The 24,168-nt window shown below is 45.4% G+C and overlaps 1 protein-coding gene across 1 annotated transcript; it reads left to right on the top strand.

Moving 5' to 3' along the window:
• Window positions 1–181: 181 nt before the first annotated feature.
• LOC138787176 (solute carrier family 46 member 2-like) lies at window positions 182–18,407 on the top strand. The gene is made up of 4 exons (XM_069964348.1): window positions 182–1,402; window positions 3,419–3,502; window positions 16,553–16,709; window positions 18,319–18,407. The coding sequence occupies exons 1-4, from the start codon at window positions 337–339 to the stop codon at window positions 18,365–18,367; spliced, it is 1,356 nt and encodes a 451-aa protein (XP_069820449.1). The 5' UTR covers window positions 182–336; the 3' UTR covers window positions 18,368–18,407.
• The last annotated feature ends 5,761 nt before the right edge of the window (window positions 18,408–24,168 follow it).

The following is a 24,168-nucleotide window of genomic DNA, read 5'->3' as shown; positions in this document are numbered from 1 at the left end:
TTTCTCAGCCTGCTATTCCTGTATTGCTTAAACCGTTCTGAAAAGTGCAAACAAAGCTTCATCCCGCCCACACTACATGAATACCTCAGTAGATATGAGGAAGTATCTACTGCTGGCTTGTCACTGTTATTCTATGCCAGTTGATTTGCATGTGTTAGTTTTCCAAAAAGATCTGCAGGGTTGTTTTCAGTCAATGAAAGAGATTACAAGCTGTAACACTACAACAGACCCTGTGAGACAGATGGATGAAGCTTAGCACATTGTCAGGATTCGGATATGTGAGCTATTTCCCATACTCATCATCCATCGTCTTGTTCCCTGCCTGAAAGAGTGATAATGGTGTGTACAATGGCACAGATGAGGACCTGGATTGAACCAGTAGTTGCTGCAGCTCAGGTAGCCAGCTCCTTCTATGACCCGGCACTTCTTTTTGTGGTAAAAAATTACTACAATAAGTCTATTGCATCTCTAAATACCTCTGACAGCGACGCACTACAGAGATCCCTATCAAACTTCTACATCATCCACAACTTTATCCTGGGATTAGCCCCTTTGCTTTCTGCTTATATTTTGGCAAAAATTGGTGATCGTCAGAGAAGGAAGGTCACTATATGTGTGCCACTATTTGGGTACTTGTTATCCCGGAGTCTTTTGTTGCCAGTCATGTTGTTGGACTGGCCTATAGAAGTAATGTTTGGGTCTGCTGCCTTGAATGGTTTAACAGGATGGTTCACAACCTACTGGGCTGGTGTCATGGCCTTAGCTTCTGAAGGTTCCTCTGAGAAGAAACGCTCTCTGAAGCTCATCTCCATCGAGCTGGTGTACGGGATAGCTGGTTTTATTGGTAGTTTGGCTTCTGGACATATTTTTGTAAGTGTGAACATTTCAAGTCACCAAGGTTTAGCCCTAGTAATAGGCAGCCTTTTACTTTACCTTCTCTGTTTAGTGTACTCTATTTTTGTATTAAAAGTGCCCCAGAATGGAACCTCGGAACTTGTAGATCATGAACATGAATCCTCTACACAACCCACTGAAAGTTCAAAACTTTTGGGAGAAACAGGTGAAGAATCCACACCTGAGATGAAGAGCTCCACACCTGAGACAACATCACGAGGCTTTATTGCTCTTCTTTTTGCAAGTGCCATATTGTACAATATTGCTGTGGATGGATCTGTCGATGTACTGTCTTTATTTTTGCTGAACAAACCACTTAACTTCAGCCCTCAATACATTGGTTATGCTAATGCAGCCGGCTACATGATATTTATTACCAGCTTTTTAGCTGTGTTCTTTTTATCCAGGTGGTTTAAAGATGTCACTCTGATTCTGATTGGCATAGTGTCTTTCACTGCTGGAATATTCATCATGGCATTTGCACGATGGGCATTTCTATATTTTATAGGTAAGTAAAAAATGTTAAAGCAGTTAACATTACCGTGGTGGTGGTGGTGGGAGGGGGTTTTCCCATGAAGCAACATATACAATGTAGTTATCAGAAGTGCTTCCTCTTCTAATTGTTCAAATAAAAAACAGAGACTTGGACTTCTAACTGGTAATTCTACTTATCAATGTGCCTTCTCTGCATATGTAATAGAAATCCTGGGTGTACTGTAGGTGCCACCTGCTGAAAACTGACACCCAATAATCATACTCTGTAAATTTCAGGAAATTCCAAAAGCAAAATGACTATTAACAACAGACGTACTAAATAACAAAATATTAAGTTAGTCTTTACATTGCAAGCATTACTAAGTACAATTTCTGACAGTCCCTGTTAAGCTACTGTTGTACATAGTAGATGATTTGCCATTAGATCTGATTGTAAAGCTGTTTTTGGGACTTATTTTGAGATGCAACAAATTAATTTTCTTACTTTTTTGCAATTTTTTTTAGACATAAATTCTACAGACTTCAACTGGAAAACAGGCCTTTGTTCTCATTTAATGTACTATTATTTAACAGCATAATTTAAAAAACGATAATTTTTTAAAGCTTGGGGGTATGTTCACAAAAAGTTTTTGCAACAAAAATACGGCCATATCTTAATAATAATGATAACAATCAATATTTACATTCGTAATTATACGACCATATTTTGCCTCAAAAATGTTGTGTGAACATACTCTAAGGCCTTATTCACGTGCTCCGTAAAGTTGTCCAGGATCGCTGATTACTTTAGGACCCATTGAACTTAGTGTGGGTGCAGATCGCAGAAAGCATTGCAGATGTCACAGGTCACATGTGCGTGTTGTTCAGGAAAAATGTGGCTCCAAACATCACCACTGCATCACATGACCTTGTCATGTGGTGTCCCAGAATTTGTCACCTGGTTACAGTGCCCAGTGTGAAACATACAAGCGGTACCTGGGTAATGTATTGTCCTACATGGGGGACATGTCTGGCTGCAAGGGCTCTGCAGCTGGCAATATGGGAGTACATGTCTGGCTATATGGGGGTCTTTTAACTGACTATATGGGGGGACAGGAACGGATAATATTACGGATCAAATTTCATGGATTGCAGAGAAAAAAATGCAGATTAAATTGTGGGTAAAAAAACAAAACACTGAACGTGTTAATGAAGCCTAAAGGTGTCATGCAGGCTTATAAAGCATGACAATTTATCTCCAGCATGGTAGCGCTGTTATTCAATAACAGTATGGTAGTATTATTTAGTCACTGCAGTAGTAATGTCGTTCTGGAGGGGAGGTATTATTATATTCTTTAAAATCCCACACCTTAAGAAGATCTTGCATGTGCCTCTGGTGAGCGGTCATGCACACTGGCCACTAGCTTATACCTGGAGGAGGATGCAATGCTATGCCTTGCCCCAGGCTTTATCACTGACCCATGCTACCCTCTTTGTAAGGTCCCTATAGTGAGGACAAATACACATACATGTTCAGAAAAAAGTACATTCTTGCAAACCCCAACCATAATAAGCCCCATCCACAAGCCCCACCCCCTAACAATCCACACCAGGGCATGGTGCCCTATCAAAGCCAAATTGTCCCTGGAAAAAATCTTTAAATGTTGGCAACTCAGGGTATATGTAGTACAGTGGTACCTCAGTTCTCAAACTTCTCTGAAGTAAAACAGTTCAGTACTCAATATACTTATAGTACTTATAACCGATGTTCAAAAGCATCTGAATTTGAATGGAAATTTACTCGGAAGTAACATTCAGGATACAAGCTTTGGTCGGTAGCCTAATGTCTTTGCGAGCATGGATAGTGCTCTTGGTATTTAAGTACAGGACCTAATAAACAAAATGAAAGCATAGCTACAACCCTGAAGTACAATAGTGAGACTCTGAACCAAATGAAAAGTCCTTATCCTATATACGTTCAAGCCTTTAAAAGTGGAAAATATTGTTCATTGTTTTTTTAATTGTTTTTTGTTTTTGTTTTTGTTTTTAGCTCGTGGGGTAATGCTGTTTGCACTAATACCTCTTCCAACTATAAGGTCTCTCTTATCCAAACATATCTTAGGATCATCCTATGGTAAGTTAAAAATTAACAACGCTTCTAGAAAATAAACTAAAGTCCCTATTACAATATTCGTTCTGTGTAATAGAAGGCAACGATCAGCTGACATGAACAATGTCGGCTGATCATTGCAGTCGTTTGTCTTTTAACATGTTGAAAGACAAACGACTCATATAGCAACGATCTGCTACCGTCGCTCCGTGGAATGGGAGTGGTGAAAGGCCGGACTATATACTGCTGCTATATCTAGTCCGCGGAGACCCGTTACCGCTGGAGGATGACGCTGTCTCTGCCTATGAGAAGGAGGTGTGGGGAGGATCATACTGCTCATCCGTCTCTGGTCCAGGGGAGGAGCATTTGGGGTGGCTTAGGATAATGGAAATTCAGTAACTCCCAGCTTGACCACTCTCAACATCTCGAAGGTCGAGTAGGACAGCTCACTGGCATGTGCAGTAGCCCTTGAGCTGCCCTATACTGGTGCTGGTGTAGTTTTCTTTGTCACACCTGTCACAAAAGCCTTTCTCTCAAAACTAAGTAGTGATGAAGGTACTTAGTCATTTCACAACTAGATGTCAGTGTTTTGTATGTGAACTGTTTTGCACAGCTGTAGTGAATCAAGGGTTACTGCATCTTCTGTATTATTTATTTTATTGTCCAATAGAGATACTTCTTTCTCTTCTCTTATTCAAAGATTTTATTGAAAGACATCAAAGGGGGATACAAAAAGGAAGAAGGGTGGGGTAACATACTGAGATACGCAGTGCAAGATGAGATGACCTCTAATCCAGCAGTTCAAGTGCCGGCAGCAAACTGCCTCTAGTGACAGAACTTTCCTCTAGGTCATCAGGCTGAGCTAAACATGACTCCTTAGATAGTACTGCGGTAATCTTCTGAGCATTCCTTAACATAACATGGCCGGAGTCTGGGGTACAAGACTCGGGCTTCCTCGATACAGACCGTCCACTAGTGGTGGACCCAAGTCAGTCAGGGTAGCAGAAAAGTGAGCCAAAGAAGAAGGATAGAGGGGAGAGAGAAGAAAAAAAGGGAGGGAGGCCAGCACAGCCTCAGGTGAGGAGAAGAGGGAAGATCTGGCATAAATGGTGAAGGAGAAGGTACAGGGGTCTTAGCAGCAATCCTGTATTTACATTCATAATACCAGAGGCTAAGGGATAGCGTGCGTGCGGTAGGCAGGGGTACCCATAAACACCATCCACTGAGACCACAAAGCTGTGGCGGAAGGAGGAGCATGATTATGGTCAGCCCTTAGCTCTTCCATTCTCTGAATGTGTTGAATTTCTGCAAACCACTCAGTTATGGAGGGCGATATCTCCGACTTCCATTTCCTGGGTATGATTGTCCTAGCCGCCAATAGGAGGAACCGGACGATACTTTTCTTGCATTGTGACAGAGTACCCGGAAGCATAGACAGCAGCACCGTCGAGGGTCGATTGATTAGAGTCACCCCCGAGATTTGTTGCGTCAGTGTCACCACCGTTTGCCAAAAATCTTGCAATTTAGGGCAGCCCCACCAGATGTGGACCATTGTTCCCTGAGCTTGTCCACATCTCCAGCACAGCGCAGACACTGCGGGGTATATGGAATGAAGGAAGCTTGGGACCCGATACCATCTGGACATCACTTTATAATTAGTTTCCTGCGCCCTACTAGCTACCGAAGACTTGTGACATAAGAAAAAAGCTTTATCCCAGTCTGCCGGAGTGAATGTCTGGTTCAGTTCCCTCTCCCAGCCAACCTGGTACAGAAGTTTCCTATCTGGTAAGGGCGCTACCAACAAACTATATATCAGGGAGACAACATGGGTGGGGGCCTCCGTAGCCACGCACCACTCCTCAAATGGCGTCAACTTTCTATGCAGTTTGAGAGTCCTGGCTGAAGCGTTATAATAATGCTGCAGCTGCAGGTACTGCCAATGATATTGCTGTCGGCGGGCCGGCCCCGGAATCAGTGACTCATAGGGCAGGAGCGCCGAGGCTGTAGTCGCCTGTTGAAAAAGGAATCTGCATTCCATTGGCTGTTGCAGGAACTGTGTACCAAGCAGGCCCGTCTGAAAGTCAGGGTTATTGTTAATCGGCGTCAGGGGTCCGTCTGGAGTAAACAGAATGGGCAGCATGCGGTGTCTTCTAAGGATAGTCATGGTGGTACGTGCGATCAAGGGCAGATGCCTGATAAGGGTGCTCGTCCACGCTCCTGGGCGTGTCCAGAGTATCGTCGGGAGAGCAAATCGGGAAATGAGAGCTTCCAATTTGACACACAATTTGTCTGAGGTGTGATGGAACCCGTCAAGTACACGGGTAGCAACTGCTGCCACGTAGTACTTGTATAGGTCTGGCAGTGCAAGTCCCCCCTGCTCCTTGGCCAAGGTCAGTGTGGTCCTCGCAATCCTTGGGCGAGCTCTCATCCATATGAAACGGGTGAACAGCTTCGTGAGGTCAGTAAAGAAGGCTCTCGGGAGTATTACAGGAATTGTCTGGAATAGGTATAGAAGACGCGGTAGTAGGTTCATTTTGATAATATTAATCCGCCCGAGCCAGGAAAAGTCCTTGCGATCCCATTTAGACAGGTCTACTTTAAGGCGGGCATATAACGGAGAGAAGTTTAAGGAGTAAGTCTGGGACAAGTCAGCAGGGACATGGACCCCCAGATACTTAAAGGAGGTGGACGTCCATATGAAAGGGAAGCGGCTGCGCAGTCCCCCAAGTTCCGTCTGCGGGAGGGTCACATTAAGGGCCACACTTTTAGTGAGATTCAACTTATAATTGCTAACAGCACTAAAGGCAGCCAAGGCGGACATCAAGGCAGGCAGAGTAGTTTTCGGGTGCGTCACATAGAGCAGTAAATCGTCCGCAAATGCGGAGCACTTAAGGTGCATGTCTCCTATTTTGACCTCAGAGATGTCTGAACACTGTCTAATAGCCTGAAGTAAGTGCTCCATTACTAGCACATACAGCAATGGGGACAGGGGGCACCCCTGTCTAGTGCCGTTATGAATCGTGAAGGGAGTAGACAAGGAGCCGTTAATTCTTATCCGTGCTACAGGGTTACGATATAGGGCAAGTATCCGGCCAAGAGCCAACGGTCCCATCCCCAGGCCCCTCAAAACCTCTGTCAGAAACACCCAGTCTACCCTATCGAAGGCCTTCTCTGCGTCCAGTGAGAGCATCATACAAGGTACGTTGGATGAGCAAACATGATGGATCACAGAGAAGGTCTTCAGGGTATTTTCGCGTGCCTCCCTCAGGGGGACAAAACCCACTTGATCTGGGTGGATTACTCGCCCCAAAAGCGGGGCAAGGCGGCTCGCCAGGAGTTTAGCGAACAACTTCGCGTCAGTATTTATGAGGGAGATGGGCCTGTAGCTGGGACAAAGATTTGGATCCTTCCCCTCCTTGGGAATGACAACTATATGGGCACACATGAAAGAAGGCGGCAACGGGGAGGAGGCCGAAATATTGTTAAAGGCTGCCAACAAGGTTGGATTTAAGTCAGCTTGAAGTATCTTGTAGAACTGTGCCGTGTAGCCGTCAGGGCCCGGGCTCTTGCCTGACGGTAGGTCAGAAATAGCACTGGACAATTCCTCCGCAGTGAAACCATCCTCGAGGGTAGCGAGGAGTTCAGGCTCCAAGCGGGGTAGCTTGGTATCAGATATATATTTACGAGCCCCCTCCACCGTGGCTTCAGGCGCTGGGATAAGATTATACAAGTTTTCATAATAAGATCTAAAAGACTCTAAAATATCTGAGGTATAGCGCTGTACAACGCCCTCCGCATTTTTAATTGATTGTATGTATAGGGCTGCCCGTTTATCTCTTAAGGCCCTAGCTAGCATCCTGCCCGCCTTGTTGCCCTCCTCATAAAACCTGCCAGCGCAGAGCTGTCTGAACCGTTTTTGTTTTTTGTTAAGCAGGGAGGTGAGCTCGTGCCGCACCCGCAGTACTTCACGATATGTATCTTCCATAAGCGTGGCCTTATGCGCCGTCTCCAATTGACGGAGCTCAGAGAGTAACCTTTTCAGTTTAGCAGCCGCCTCCCTTTTAAGACGCGCACCATGGGCAATCAGCACCCCCCTCAGAACACATTTGAGCGCGTCCCATTTCACTTGAGGTGCCGTAATGTCCCCAGTATGATCAGTCGTGAAGTTGCTGACAGCAGATTTCAGGTCAGTTAAGCACAGGGGGTCGTGTAAAAGGGTCTCATTCAGCCTCCAATTATATGACCCGCGAGGCAAATCCGGCATAGCGAGACTGCACTGCACAGGGGCATGATCAGTTTGGACAATACTTCCTATGGAGGATGAAGAGACCCTAGGTAAAAGGTGATGATGCACAAAAATATAGTCGATCCTGCTGTACCTGTTGTGGGGGCTGGAGTAGTAGGAGTAGTCCCTAACGGTCGGGTGCTGTATGCGCCAAACGTCACAGAGCTGCATTTGAAATAGGGCTCTACGTATTTTGTTTAACTTGTTGAAGGACAGTGAAGACACCCCCGAGGAGGTATCCACCCTGGGATCAAGGGTCGCATTAAGATCTCCACATAAGATTATGTTACCCTGAGCATAAGTATTTAACTCGTCCAATACATTTTTTATAAATGTTGGCTGGTTTAAATTGGGCACATATATATTAGCTAATGTGTAGGCCTGGTGTGCAATAAGGCAACGAATAAACAGGAAGCGGGCCTCAGGATCTGTCTTCACGTCCAACACTTGGCATGGTAGAGACTTATGGATAAAGATCGCTACACCCTTAGTCTTGTTACTGGGATTACTACTGTGATACCAGAAGGGATAATATCTGTTATGAATGGTAGGAATATTAGCAGTATAGAAGTGCGTTTCCTGGACACATAAAACCTGTATCTTCTGTTTATGCATAGTATATAAAATTTGTGCCCTCTTCTCCGGGACATTGAAACCCTGAACATTCAGGGTGGCAATGTTCATTAAGGCCATATCACTGGCCGTCTAGAGGGTACAACGATCCCCGGCAGGGGGGAGAGGCCGTGCTGGCAAAGAAAAGAGAAAGAGCAGGGTAGTAGTAAGGGGAATAGACAAGAGAAACAGCTCCTAAACAAAGGTAGCAACAATTCTAACAAAAGCAGCAACATGACTGCCTTTAACAGGCGGCAATATCCCGCCTCTACACCTATTGGGGGTAAGACCATGGGAATCAACCTATGGGGTTAGGAGACAGCAACAGGCCGACATCAGTAAAGGATACAACTTAACAATTGTACGGGGGAATGAAACTATGAAAAAACACTTGTAGGGGCATAAGGCACACTATGTAGCATCAGTCTCAATCTAAATCAGCAGTGATCACAGTGAGACATGACAGTAATCTCACGTCCCGCAGCAGCCGCAGCGGAGTTTCAGAGCTCCGTGTCTGATCTAGATGCGCTCCTCCTCCTCCTTCTTGCGCGTTGTGGTCTGGGGGAGAGTCGTCGCCCCTCACTTCTCATCATTGGTAGGGCGGTTCCCCAGGCATCTGCAGTCGGATCAGTCAGTAGGCGTTCCCATTCCCGCAACACAACATGAGGCAGATCAAAGGCTGTGAGGAAGGGACCAAGATCTTCTAGGGTGCGCAGCGTAGCAACCGTAGCTCCAAGTCGCGCAGAAAGGGAAAATGGGAAGCCCCAACGGTATGGAATGTTACGTGCCTGCAGCAGAGAGAGAAGTGGCTTCAGGGATGCACGCAATCGCAGGGTGCGCCGTGACAGATCCGGGTACAGTTGAAGCTTGGCACCATCAAAGTCAATTTCCGGAAGCATGCGTGCCTTTCTCATAATCTCTTCCTTAACGGAGAAGTAGTGCACGCGGCATATTACATCTCGAGGCTTGTTGGGGTCGGTGCTCGGCGGTCTCAGCGCCCTGTGTGCTCTGTCAATGTCCAGTGGCGCATCTGGTGGTTTACCCAGCAGCGAGTTGAATACACCAGTGAGGGTGGAGAGGAGGTCAGGTGGGCGCGTTGCTTCAGGTAGTCCCTTGACTCTAATATTATTGCGCCTGTTGCGATTTTCTAGGTCATCTATTTGGGAGCATAGGTACTGCTGCTGGGTGGCCTGGGATGTGACAGCCAGCTGAAGATCAGATAGGGACTGCTGTACTGTGGTCTTAAACGTTTCCAACTCCTGCACTTTAGTCTGCAGTGTCGAGACGTCTGCTTTAACAGCTCCAATATCCTGCCGCCAAGCTGCCTTCAAATCAGATGCCATGGATTCTAAGTCCAACTTGGAAGGCAATAGTGTGAGCAGCGCCTGTAGCTCCGGATGGGCCCTCAGGGCGGCAGCAGCCTCTGAGTGTTGTACAGCAGTGGCCTCCATAGATGTAACGTTATGGGTAGAGTCAGCAGGGGGCAAACCAGAGTGAGGTAAAGTATATTGACTCTGAGAGGCAGGTCCACAATGTGCTGTGGTACTTATGGCAGTGGTCTCAAAGGTAATTGAGGGAGGGAGAACAGTCTCAGATGACTGGCTGTGTAGATGCTGAATGGCTGGGGGCAAGTTCTGAACTTCAGCAGAGAGAGGGTCCTCCATACACAAGAAGGTGGTAGCAGGGGCGACACTGTTAGTATGGGGCAGTTGCTGGGATCGTGGGCAGTGGAGTGAAGAAATTGCTGCCCGGGGTCATGTGCCTGTGGCACTGTTCCCACGCTGCTGGTGCCGGTCCCCGTCTCTCACCACCTGGTCCCCCTCCAGTGCCCCACTGACAGCCCCTGCTGGTTCTGCAGAGGACGCGGGCTCCCACACAGCAGGAGAGGACCGAGGCTCCGCCCCCAATGTCGGCTCGCGCCTGCCTTGTGTTCCCGGCACCGGCGTCTCAGTGGCAGAAAACGGCTGCTGCTCACCTCCCTCTGTAGTGCGCCGGGGTCTGGATGGAGTCCGGTGTCCCGGTAATGTGGCCTTCTCCCGTCGGGCAGCCTGGGACCTGGTCTCTCGCTGCCGCCGCGCGCCTCCCGCAATCCAAGATGGCGCCGGTTCCTCCACGCCACTCACCGGGTCCTCAGGCAGGTCAGCTAGCGGGCTGAAGTAATTAGATATCGGGGTCAGCGGCGTCCTCGGGACCCCCGGAGTCTTCTTGGCCGTTTTGGTGCGTTTTAGCCCCATAAAGCTGCTGATGTGCCCCCTGTCGATGTCGGCCTAAGCAGGAGCTCCTAGTGTGCACGTCCGGCCACCTCCATGTCAAGCTCCGCCCCCCCTACTTCTTTCTCTTCTGCCTATCACTATTCTGTAGGGCAGTAGGTGGTCATACAACACAGTCTAAACACAGGCACAAATATCTCTCAAGTATTCTTCTCTCTAAAGTTCCAGCAGAGCACACAACTTCCTTGGGTTGTAACTGCCTAGACAAACTCCTCTCCTCTTTATTGCTCAACTCAAAACTATACAACCACCGCTACATCTAACCCTTATATCAGCACTTAAAAGAATCTCCCAGCATCTAGAAACACAAGATCTAGTGAAACACAAGTCTGTATTAAGATAAGCTATTTACTGCCAAAGTATTCTGTAATTCCAAGAGACTGTTCAGTAAAGTCTTTCTATTTATTCTACTGGGACTCATTGCACCAGCACCTATACACATCCGCTACACACCTTGGGTAATTTTCCCCTTTCTGTGGGTGGTGGTACCTATAGTCCGGGTGGGTCAATTGCCACTCTGGACTACCGTGACAAGAGCCCAAGTGATCCATCATAGCCCGGCAGGTCACCGACTATTGGGGAACGGTACAGTCAAGTACCAACATCACACCTGTGTGCTTGACTAGCACTGCCTGGCAGGCCCCCGTCACATCACAGCCCAGCAGGTCACCGACCATTGGGGAACAGTACAGGTACCACCATCACACCTGTGTGCTGGACTTGCACTGGCGTCACAACACATACTCCTCTGGCTGAGCTGTACCACACCACCTGTCACAACATGATCACGGGGGTGCACCACCACACTGGCTGTTGTCACTAGCTTGACAAAGCCAAATAATTCTAAAACCTTAATCACCACAAAAGACCTTTGCCAGCAGACAAGGATACGACTTCAGTGGATTATGATATGGTCTTACTAGTAATGTACATTCAACCTAATCATTGTTTCAGGGAAATATTCCTTCATGTACAGACATGAATCCACCCTACTAATCTGGGAAAGCTAGAACTTAAAGAGAGAAGACAACATATGCCACGCATAACATGATACTGTAGCAAAAAATTGATATTCAAGAGAAGGCTTTGAAAGCAGCTCACCTTGGCCGGTCATGCTGCAAGTCCGACACCTGCAATAGCTTGTAGTGAGGCAACTGCACCTGTAGACCTCACCCAGTACAGGAGATTAGAAAAAAATTGACTTTAAAGTGTCACTGTCGTTATAACTTTCAAAATCTAAATAAACAGTAGACGTGATATCAAGCAAGTTTGCAATTTACAATCATTATTTATTTTTAGTTATCATGGAGAACACAGCACTTCCTGTTTTCTGACTTTTTCTTCCTAAAAAAACAGGAAACAGTCATAAAACAGGAAGTCCTGTGTATCCCAGGCCATCTGAGCATTTACAGAGAAGGTAGTCATGTACACAATGAGCCATGACTCTCTGTACTGGCTGGAATTCCTGTGTTTAGTCTTTTTTTACAACCAGCACAAGTCAGAAAATCTGCCTTCAGCAGACTGGACCTGGATTTCTGGATTCAGCTTTGTTTTACAGCATGATAACAAAAAAAATAATGAATGTATATTGCGCACTTGCTTTATTTCACATCTACTGTTGATTTAGGTTTTGAAAGAGACAGTGACACTTTAACCCCTAGACGACCTAGGATGTACCGATACGTCATGGAAGTCTGTGCCCAGACGACCCTGGAGCGGAGCGCGCTTCATAGCAGGTGGGGGCCGGCTGCAATCAGCAGCCCGGCCCTCATAGTTAATGACGCGCTGCAGTGTGCCATTAACTCCTTAAACGCCGCGTAATTGTCCGATCTATTAAAATATAATAAGCGCCATTGCAAACGGCGAACGGCGTACCTGAAAAGAGGGAAAAAAGTGCATGGATTACCGATTTTATGTTACATTATATATAAAAAAAAAATTAATAAAAAGTGATCAAAACGTCCGATCTTCACAAATATGCTATTAATAAAAACTAGAGAACATGGCAGAAAAAATTACGCCCCATACATAGGTGAAAAAATAAAACAGTTATAAGCGTCACAATAGGCCAATTTTATTAATAATTAATTGCCAAAAAAAAGGATTTCATAAAAAAATATATATATAACATTAGAAAATCTGTGTAAACCTGCATATGGTTGTGTTCAGACTGACCTATAGAATAATAGTATCACTTCGCTTTTACCATATAGTGCATTACGTAGACACAGGAACCCCCCAAACGTTACCATATTGCATTCTTTTTTACGATTTCACCTATTTATATTTTTATAAATATTTGGGATTCCATCATACATGTTATGGTAGAATGAAAGGCGCCATTACATAGTACAACTATTTCTGTAACAAACAAACCATTACATGGCCTTGTAGATAGAAAACTGAAAGTGCTAGAGCTCTTGGAAGGGGCGGAGGGAAAAACAAAAGCGCAAAGATCAAAATTTGCGCGGTCCACTGGGTCATTTTGGGTCTGGTCCTCAAAGGATTCATCAAAAAAACCTTTTGATTAAAGTCTTGTTGTTTACATCTACTACGGCTCCTATCTTTCTTGATGTGGAAATCTACATTCTGACAAACAGTGGCTATATATCTCAGACTTCCTGCACAACTGGACCTCCAGGCTGCCAATTACTTATAGTCTGGGGAAGCTGACATATAAAAAGCAGAGCAGTGGGGAGAAAAGGGATATATAGAAGTGAAGAATTTGTTCAACACGATGCAGTATGTTTAATTTAGTATGACTTGGCATGTTTAGTAAAAAGTAAAATGGGAATATTCCTTAATGGTGCGTTCACACCTACAGGATCTGCAGCTGATTTTCTGCAGCAGATTTCATTTAAATAACTGAACACAGCATCAAATCTGCTGCAGATCCTGTAGGTGTGAACGCACCCTAAAGGAGAAGTCCTGCAAAGTTTTTTTATTAAACTGCAATTTCATATAGAGAAAGAAGAAGCCAAGGGCACTCACCCGTCGGTAGTGAAGATTCCTTTATTTCATAGTGCAGTAAAATAGCACGATTGCACACTGATCGGGGCAGACGTGGTCGTGATGGCCATTTCGCGCATGCACATGCGCGCGAAATGGCCATCATGACCACGCTTTAAACAGGATGGCGTCTGCCCCGATCAGTGTGCAATCTTGCTATTTTACTGCACTATGAAATAAAGGAATCTTCACTACCGACGGGTGAGTGCCCTTGGCTTCTTCTTTCTCTATATGAAATTGCATTTTGATGTTCTACACTATATAAGGAGCACCCCCGGCCTAGAACTATACTAGTCCATCATACGTCCAGCTGTATTTACCGACTAAGTGCCAGGAGTAGTGCCGGTGAAAGCCTCTCCATACACCATTTTTTATTAAACTATTGTATTGCCCCCCAAAAGTACAAATCACCAATATACACTTATTACAGGAAATGCTTATAAAGTGCTTTTTTCCCTGCACTTATTCCTGCATCAAGGCTTTACTTCCTGGATAAAATGGTGATGTCACGCCCCGACTCCCAGAGCTGTGCGGGCTGTGGCTGCTGGAGAGGATGATGGCAGAGGGATGCTCAGTGTCCCTCCAGCGCCCTGTGTCCCTCAGTGTCCCCCTGCCATCATCCTCTCCAGCAGCCACAGCCAACACAGCTCTGGGAGTCGGGCCTGACATCACCATGTTATTCAGGAAGTGACATCACCATTTTATCCAGGAAGTGAAGCCTTGATGCAGGAATAAGTGCAGGGAAAAAAACACCTTATAAGCATTTCCCGTAATAAGTGTATATTGGTGATTTGTATAACTTTTAGGGGGCAATACAATACTTAAATGAAAAATTTTGCCTTACTTCTCCTTTAAGTGAAATGACACTTTGTAGTGAGTTACTGTATTTGAGACAAGAAAGGCTTGGCGTCTGGATAACTGCTTTTGCAATGTTGAGATTGTAACGCCTGGAGTAGTGGATCCACTGGACCGTCACCAGCGATGGCACTAACCTCACCAGGGAGCGGAGTCTAAGGGGCCGCTGGTTTTCACCAGAGCCCGCCACAAGGCAGGATGGACTTGCTGCGGCAGGCGACCCCCAGGTCGCTACCCCTGGCTTGGTTGCTAGTGACGGCAGGCGAGGCGTGGCAGGAGCAGTAGGCAGGAGATGGTGCTGGCAGAGGTCTGTAGGCGTAACCGCAGGTGACAGGCTGAACACAGGAGCAATGGTGTAACAGGGGAGCAGGAACCAGGAACAAGGACTAGGGACCAGGTAGCGGATAGGAATCAGGAACAGGGACTAGGGACCAGGTAGCGGATAGGAATCAGGAACAACAGGGAGCTGGGCCAAACGCTATGGGAAGCATGTAGAGGCTCCAACACCTGGAAGGGGGCAGAGCTGGAACTTATAGGGGAGTGATTGACACATGGACCAATTAGGAGCGCACTGCCCCTTTAACTCCGAGACAGCCGGCGCGCGCGCGCCCTAGGAGGCGGGGACGCGCGCGCCGGCCGGCACAGTGAGAGACAGGAGCGGAGGAGAGGTGAGGCGCCCCCAGGGGCCGAACTAGCAGCAGCGCCGGGTCCCTGCACAAGGACCCCGGCGGCTGCATGGGGCAGAGGGAGGTCACGGCGGCGGCCCGGAACATGGGACACCGCCGCGGCCGTGACAGAGATGTATAGAAAGTAGCGCTCTGGTGCCACCTTTTGGAGGTAGCTTCCCTTCGAAACAGTGATTTGGTTCTTTAACAAGCTGAGCCAAAATATCTCAAAAAAGGGAAAGCTATCCATTTGTAGACAGCTGTTTGGGGTTGTCTCATCAGCAGAGGCCTGTATCATAGCACCTGTGAAACGACCAAAGGGGTAATGTTTCTCCTTGAAGAGAGCACCATAGACCATTCATACTGCATTAGGAATTAAAGGGGTAGTGCGGCGCTAGGAAATTATTCACAAAATAACACACATTACAAAGTTATGCAACTTTGTAATGTATGTTATGTATGTGAATTGCCCCCTTCCCCGTGTTCCCCCACCCCCGCACGTGGACCCGGAAGTGTAGTGCATTATACAGTACATACCTAACGCGCGTCGTCCCTGACCCCGATCTTCTGTCAACGACGTAATCTTCGGGAGGCCGGCCGAATCGCTGCAGCCGTCCCTGATGCCGGCCTCTAGCGCATCATCGGCTGCTCAGGCTGAGCAGCTGATGACGCGTCCGCGTCACTAAACAGAGAATGCTGGATACAAATTAGTAACTTCCCTTTTTTAGAGAGATTCCTGCTTGGCTTATTACATCCCAAATCCCATTACCTCCAAAAGAAGAGGGTTATTTGCATATTCTTATTCCTAGTAGAGCATGAATATCCTAGAAGTCTCCACATACCTGGCACTCTCCTTTCATAGGTTGTCCAGGCAAAACCTCTATCCTGCGGATGGGGACAAGTGAGAAATTGCAGGTGTCAGACCTCTGTATCCCCCTTCCCCCTCCTTCCCGCTGATCACCATATGCAAATCTCCATATCCATACCCGGCTCCTTTTTTATGAATGCACCCGTAGGTACAGCAAGTGACCTGCATCTCTATTCAGCCCTTGGAACGGTACAGCACTTGGCTCTTTCTAGCGGCTCCATAGGAATGAATAGAGCCAATGGGTCACTCGCCGTGCCCATGTCTTCATAACAAAGGGCCGGTATGGAGATCGGCTTGGAGTAGAGAGATCAGACCCCTGCAATCTCTTACTTGTCCCCTAGGGGACAACTTAGTTTTGCATGGACAACCTCTTTAAGGAGAAAGATTACACGCTTTGTATAACCAGTGATAAGATAAGGTGCAGAAATATAAAGCTTTTAGGCGAATGTAACAAGATTTGGAGTTTGGATTTTATGACAAATAAAACTGTTCATTTGCGTTTCATTTCAGGTAAAGTATTTGTTGTTCTTCAGCTATCTTTGGCCATTTCAGGGGTGTTGACATCAGTTGTATTCAACAAGATTTACCAAGTCACTCTGGACACGTTTAATGGAACCTGTTTTATTATATCTGGGATTCTAGCAATTGTCAGCCTCATTCCTCTCAGGTATGTGATATCTGGATAAAAAATTATTTTTACCTTTAATATAATTGATTCTGATAAGCCCCTGATTTATCTTTATATTTGTGTCATATGATCTTAATATGGTAAATCAAGTGTATTTGTTGGGTTACAGGAATAAAATAAGAATGTAATAAGCTATACTTGCCTACCCCTGTAGGTCCCACTGCAGCTCCTGTTTGTCCCCTTACAGTCCTATGCTGCTCCTGTCCTCTCTCTGTTTCCAAGACAAGAGCTTAGAGTGTCTACTTAGCTTCAGCAGTGTCCCATCTTGACCAGTGATTGGCTGAGCAGGTAAGCCCTGCTCTAAGCTTTCTTTCTCAGAAGCAGGCAGAAGATAGGGACAGCAGATGACAGAAAGGCGTCAAATGGGAGCAGCAGTGGGACCTGCATGAAGAGGAGGTAGGTAAGTATAGCTTGTTTTCTACAACCCCAGCAGTAAAGTTTTGTAAATAAACAGAATACCCCTTGAAAGGGGTTGTCTGGGGAATACTTTTTACTTTGCAATGGACATTGACAAAAGGTACAGTATGTTTATTTTGGGATGCAATAGACAGGGTCATCTAAAATATGGAGCGGCATAAGGCAACAATTTTTGTTCTTTGTTCTTCTCTTCGGAATCTTCATATTTTCTATCCACACAAGTTGTAAAATATTGTTGTACCCTCATAATGACAGCCAGTGCCCTAATAAATAGCTGGTTTAAATATCCCTGTTAACATTGCCAGCTAGATTGTCCTGTAGCCACATAAATAGTGCCAGACAGCACAACTGAAACAAGTAGACATTTACATGTCTTGTCTTGTCTTCTTCAAACAAAAATAAATGGAAGTACTGAGTTTGAAGTCTAATAGTCCTTTTACACAGAGCAATTATTGTTTGAATTTTCACGATAACGATCGCATTTGAGCGATAATCGGCATGTTCTCAAATCATTGTTGGTCATTTGCTGAAAATTCTCAGATGGCTTTGTCTAAACAGCCTTTGACAGATTCACCCTATGTGTGGGCTTAAGCCATCCTAAAACGGTCGCAATAACAATTTTTTCAAACGATTTATCTTTCCGTCTAAACGCTGATCGGTATAAAAACAAAACTGTTGCCTTAAATTCGTTAAAACGATCGATTGGGCGAATTATCACTCCGTGTAAAAGGACCATTACAATCCTCATCCCTTTTTTTGGGGGGGAGGGAAGGGAAGAGACTTCTGCACAGTCTTTTTAGGCTGGTAAATATAAAGTTGCAGTAGGTTACATGTACCCTTGTCCATAGGTATATTTGATATGTGCATGGCATTGTCTCTCTATACTCATTTAAAGGGGTTATCCAGCATTAGAAAAGCATGGACACTTACTTCCAGAGACAACATAACTCCTGTCTCCAGTTCAGGTGTGGCTTGCAATTAAGCCCCATTCACTTCAATGGAATTGAGTTGCAAAACTCCATCCAAACTGGAGACAAGAGTCGTGCTGTCCCTGGGAGAAAGTGGCTTTGTCTTTCTAACACTGGCTAACTTTTTTAGTAAGAAATTGTAATGTAAATTTCTACTTCATTACAACATAAAGTAATTATATCTTTTTTTTTTTTTTTTTTAGTGTTTCTGCATATAAGTATTCAAGGTTTCATGCCATCAGGAGAGAGTGACCAGAAACTATCAACCTATATAAATACTGTAACTTATGACTGAGATTCCTCTTTTTTGGGGGGGGGGGGGGGGGGGGGGGCATTGTTACGTGTTTGTCTACAGTTTGATTAAATCCCTTCCTCCTGAAACTTGTTCAGGGTGCGTTCACACCTGCAGACCTGCAGCGGGTTTGATGCTGTGTTCAGTTATTTAAATGAAATCTGCTGCAGAAAATCAGCTGCAGATCCTGTAGGTGTGAACGCACCATCAAAGAGGAAATGTGTTAAAAGGCAAACTACTCATATAGCAGCGATCTGCTGCCGTCACTCTGTGGAATAGGAGCGGGGCAGTAGACCGCTGCTATCTGCTATTAGCTGCCTGGACGATCTAGCGATCTAGACTCGTATGTCATGTGTCTGCTAGGGCAATTCAGAAAGGGGTTGCGCTGTGTCCAGGCTCTAAATCCCGACGCTCATGGTTGCTATCAGCAGCCAAGGACAGTGACTATTAGCAGGCATGGGTCAATCGACCACGCGCTAGTTAAGACAGGTAAATGAAGCTGTTATAACTAACAGTTGCATGTAAATGCCTTCTAAGGCTGCATTCACACATTCCGTGAAGTTGTCCGTGCTCACGGATCCGTGCATATGGACAATTTTACAGCCCATTGCTTTGTATTGGGCTATTCAGACGTTCCGTGATTTCACAGATCCGTGATCCCTGCCGTTAAAAAAAAGGACATGTCATTATTCGGAACGGATGCACGGAAAGGATTTCCCATAGAAATCATTGAGATCCGTTTTTTTCACGATGTACACGGATCTGACATCCGTGTTCATCTGCGAAAAACACGAATGTGATGTAATCAATGTAATTTAGAATGCTTTAAAACAGATCAGTGATAAAAAAAAACGGACACGGATGCAAAACAGATGCAAAACGGACTGTTTTGCGCGGATCACGGAGGTAGCTAGCAGACCACAATACCAGACAAGGAAAAACACTGAACGTGTGAATGCAGCCCAAAGCTTATCTGTAGTGGTCTAGTGGACAGATCACCCCCTGCGATGCGATTGCGGAAGGACAATCCCTTCATCTGACCCGGCCAGGCCTCATCGTCACACTGACGCTGATCCTGGCCCAGCAATGCATAGATCCATAGAGCAGCCCAGACCAATACAGCACAGATCTCATGGATCAGTGCTGTATAAGGTATACTGCATCAATCTCTATGGGAAATAGGTGCAGTTGTATAAGAAGTCCCCCAGGGAGAAAAAAACTTTTTATTAATTTAAAAAAATGCCCTCCCCTAATAAGTTTGAATCAACCCCCTTTCCCATTTTATTAATAAAAATAAACAAACATATTTGGTATTGTCGCGTGCGTATTTTGCCAAAACTATTAAATTATCACATTCCTGATCATGCACTGATCTCCTGCTCTGGACAGTTCCTGTCTCCAGAGGCCAGAGGTGGCAGCAGAGAGCACCGTGTCAGACAAAATAAAACAACATTTCTTGCAGGACATATAGTAGCTAATAAGTATGGGAAGACTTGAGAATTTTTAATTGAAGTAACTTATACATCTTTCTATAACGTTTTGACACCATTGATTTGAAAGAAATTTTTTTTCGCTGGACAACCCCTTTAAGTTAATGAGTACCAGTTAACTGTTTTCTTTCCTTTTCTTACTAGTAAATAACAGGTTCCTCACTTGGTCTTTAGTGATTGGGGGAGGGGTTGATGGTATTGATATGAGAGAGGTAGAGAATAGAGACAGAATGGACATAGACATATTTAGGAAGTAGTGAGCTCAGGGAGTGGAGACCTCAGTCCACTTGGGTATTTTTGTAAGGGGATAGGGAAGGGAGGAATTTAAGATTGATAAGGGCATATGACGTTTGAACATTGTTAATTGTATAATAAAATAAAAAATGTAAAAAATGTGCATGTGTGTATAATTTATGCCTAAATGTAAGTAAATATATGTAGGATTTCAAAGAGGAAAGCCCAGTATTGTTCCAGTGTATTAAAGGGAAACTATCAGCAGGTTAGATTCGTTGATAGTTTCCCTTTAATACACAGGAACAATACTGGGCCTTCCTCTACGAAATTCATCAGCAGGTTAGTCGAATCTAACTTTCTGATAGGGGCCCTGAGGATTAAAGTAAGTGCCATTTCCATGCAGTTTGTAGTTTAGTTTAGTGTCTAGTAAGACCATTTGGAGCACTGGGGGCCGAGGGTACCACCCCTTCTTATGATTCAGTGGAGTGGGCAAGCCGGATCAGTGCTCTGGGAGTGGCAGCCCCACCCTCAGTGCTCCAAACGTCCTTACTAGATGCTAATTTAAACTACTAACTGCACGGAAATGATGCAGAGGATGAAGGAAGAGATTTGCTTTCATTCTCAGCACCCTTTGCGCAATAATCCGCAGGCTAGATTAGTCTAACCTGCTGATAGTTTCCCTTTAGTATTCACAGTTGTATTATAGATACATAATGCAAGACACCACTGCCATCAACAACTATGTGTCTTGCATTATGACTCTAAAGGGGGGCATGGCCTGCTTCTGAGAGGACAAGACGCATCTCGGCTGAGCTCCCCAACTACAGCGACAACTCAGCGACAGAACAACTTTATTATTCTTTATTTTTACACCCTTCTGGACCTTCTCCGACTCTCCTGACATGGCAACTACATCCAGGCGGGCGTCGGCAGCGGCACGAAGGAAGGTACAAGCGGCTCTCCCAGCGGCTGCAGCTTCACAGGATGGCGCTGATTCCATCCAGGCATATTTACTCAATGCTCTCCTTGCAGAGGCCGGGGCAGCGTGGCAGGCCCCTCCGGCACCTGAAACACCGCCAACTTGCCAAACAGCTTCTTCGGACAGCCTGCAGCCTTCTAAAGCATCTAGAAGGAGAAACCGGAGAAATAAGACTGTTGACCCCGGCTCCCGCTCCCGCAAACGGGCCCAGGGGAAGCCTGAAAACAACAGCATCACCTCTCTCCGTCCAGGACTACCTCTTCAGTTCCTGTTATCTCCTCGCCCACAGCTGAACCGCTTCTCAGATCCCTATCCAACCTGTACCTCCCTGAATTATTTGCAGACGAGGCGCCCATGTTAGCGCCGGAGGCACCCGAGCTATCTACTAATATTGAGTGTGTCTTGCATGCACCCGATCCTCCTCCTATCACCCACGGCTCCACCGTTCACCAGTAATATGAGTACCAAACTCCCACAGGTTAAGGACACTTGCCATTTCTAGCCACCTCAGGCTTGCAATATACCTGCTCCTACCCAGTCAACTTCTAGCCTTTCTTTGCTAACTCCAAATGTTTCTTCTCACCCACTCTCCTCTCTACTGACAATTATTCAGAGAGACTCTGAGAAACTTCTACATTCACTCCTCACATGTACCACCCTGCCGACTGCTCTTTTGGTTAAAAATATGATCTCCACTGTCAGAGACTCACTGCTAGCAGGAATTGACCAACTTTTCTCATCCCTCTCCTCATCGGTGAGAGCGATGGAGGATAGGGCACTATTAGCAGAGCACAAACTAAGTGAGGTGATCGATGCCCACAATACCCTATCAGAAACTTGCAGACGTTTGGAAAATGAAACCTTATTATTACGCAATAAAACTATGACACTTGATAATTATAACCGGCGCAACAACTTGAAATTGCGTAATGTGCCGGAATCTGTCACCAACGGAGTGCTGCCAGCATACGTACGGAAGCTATTCAAACATGTGCTACCTACTTGCTCCTCACATGACCTATCCATCGACTGGGTAAGGAGAATTCCTAGATCTTACCATCTGCCTTCTACCGTACACAGAGATGTGGTTGTCAGGGTGCATTCTCTATGCGCAAAATCCGCAATTCTAGCGGCAACCAGAAAGGGAGGAGGACTCTCGGAGGATTATAAAGACATTTCTGTTTATTCCGACTTATCCCCTGAGACCTTGAGACACCGCAGACTGTTCGCTAATTTAACCACCACACTCAGAAACAATAGAATTCAATATAAATGGCTTCCGTCTGCATGTTTACTAATATTTCATCAAAATGCCAAGCACTTCATCGCCACTCCGGAGGAGGGCAAACGTTTGATGGACTCATGGACTATCGTTTGAGCTCTTTTCTAACCGAACTGTCATCGGATCCCCATACATAGGCCGAACTCTGTACCCCATACCCCATCTAGGCGTGTAGCTCTAGTAGCACTCCATCACGCCGAAGTATAGCCTATGCCTTAACCTGCTTCATGACATAGCCTTTTTCACTGTATGTTGTCTGCTACTGCAGCCTTTGTTTGTTCTATATATCCTGTTTTAGCATGTTAATTAATCTGTGTTTCGTTTTTCTGGCATTTATGCCCATATGTGGCACTATCTCTACTGATCTTACTAGCGTTATATAAGTTAAGGATACCAAAAGAAACATTCCACTTCCTAAGATCGGCGCTCGTTTACATTATTGATCGTTTGATTATAGGGCCCTTACACTGGATAACCTGCAGAGAAATTTCAGTGAAACTTCTGTTGCAGACAGCCTCAGGCAAGCTGTGATCAAAATGGCATTCACAAAGGACAAGGCCCTGGTTGCCAGGACAATTGATCGGCACCATGAATTAGTCGGGGGTGTGGGGGGGGGTCAGTAATAGTGCTCCTTAGTACTTGTTTGTTCAAGCACCTGTGCCCTCCTTACTGAGCCCCCCTGCTCAGATCACGCACTAAGGCTTACTAAGACAGTGATTAAAGGAGGGGTAGAGGTACACCGGATAACCGTCAGAATGAGTGGGAGGAGAAAGTAAGTGGCTGCACTACAGAGACAGTTGGGGACTCTATAAAATGTAGCTTTTAGGAGCTGTCGAAGCTGTCTTGACTTGACAGTTAAAAAAACAAAGAAAAGGACAAGGCACTCCTATAAGGGTGATGTAGGGTGCTCAACCCAATATGACAAGAGAAAAGCATATAATCCAAAAAGAAGGAAAAGCCATGTCACACATACATGGGTGGCACATCCTCAAAACAAATAATACAGTAAAACTGTATGCTCAAATGAAAATCATGAAATTTAATTAGTACACAAAACTACAAGTGCAGGACATACATAATAAAATCAATTAAAACCACAACATACAAAAGGTCCATGTCTGATAAACACGGTACCAGAACATACCGACATTTATAAATATTATGACCCCTCCTACAGCTGATAAGACCACAAGAGGAAAAATAAGTTTATAAGATAGAGTCAAAGCATAAGCAGTATATGTCTGTGTACATGCCTAAAATCTATGGACACAAAACAAATGATGGCAGAATGTAATGAGAAAAAAAGTGAGAGCCAAATCAATAAATCAATATCACCATGAGGGGGGGTCCATGTCGGGGTCTGAGAAACCCCACATGTTCCGTCTCTGTCACGAGTTTTTCTCAGACTTTCTTACAGAAGAAATATCCAAAAAAGGGGGGCTTTAAGATTTGGGTTACTAGGAAGAAGCAGTGTGAGTATTATGGCATAGAACAGTGTTGCACCCCCACCAGATACTGAATACAAAAATATAATTCAGTGACTCACAGGTGACGTCTTCTTTGATCTGAGGCGTCACTTTCCTTTTCCTCTCCATCTGGCCTGGACCACCGTGACGACTTCTTGCAGCTACAATTCATCTCTTCTGAACCTGCCAGACAAACATCTTAGGCATTGGCCCCATATACTTATAATGTCTGCCTCCATATAGTGTTGCTCCCAGATAGTATAGCCCCCCCCCTTTGTAGTCACCCACATAGTATAGCCCAGTAAAGTAC

Source organism: Dendropsophus ebraccatus, chromosome 3 (assembly GCF_027789765.1).
Source record: "Dendropsophus ebraccatus isolate aDenEbr1 chromosome 3, aDenEbr1.pat, whole genome shotgun sequence".
NCBI lineage: Eukaryota > Metazoa > Chordata > Amphibia > Anura > Hylidae > Dendropsophus > Dendropsophus ebraccatus.
This window is presented reverse-complemented; position numbering and strand designations above follow the sequence as displayed.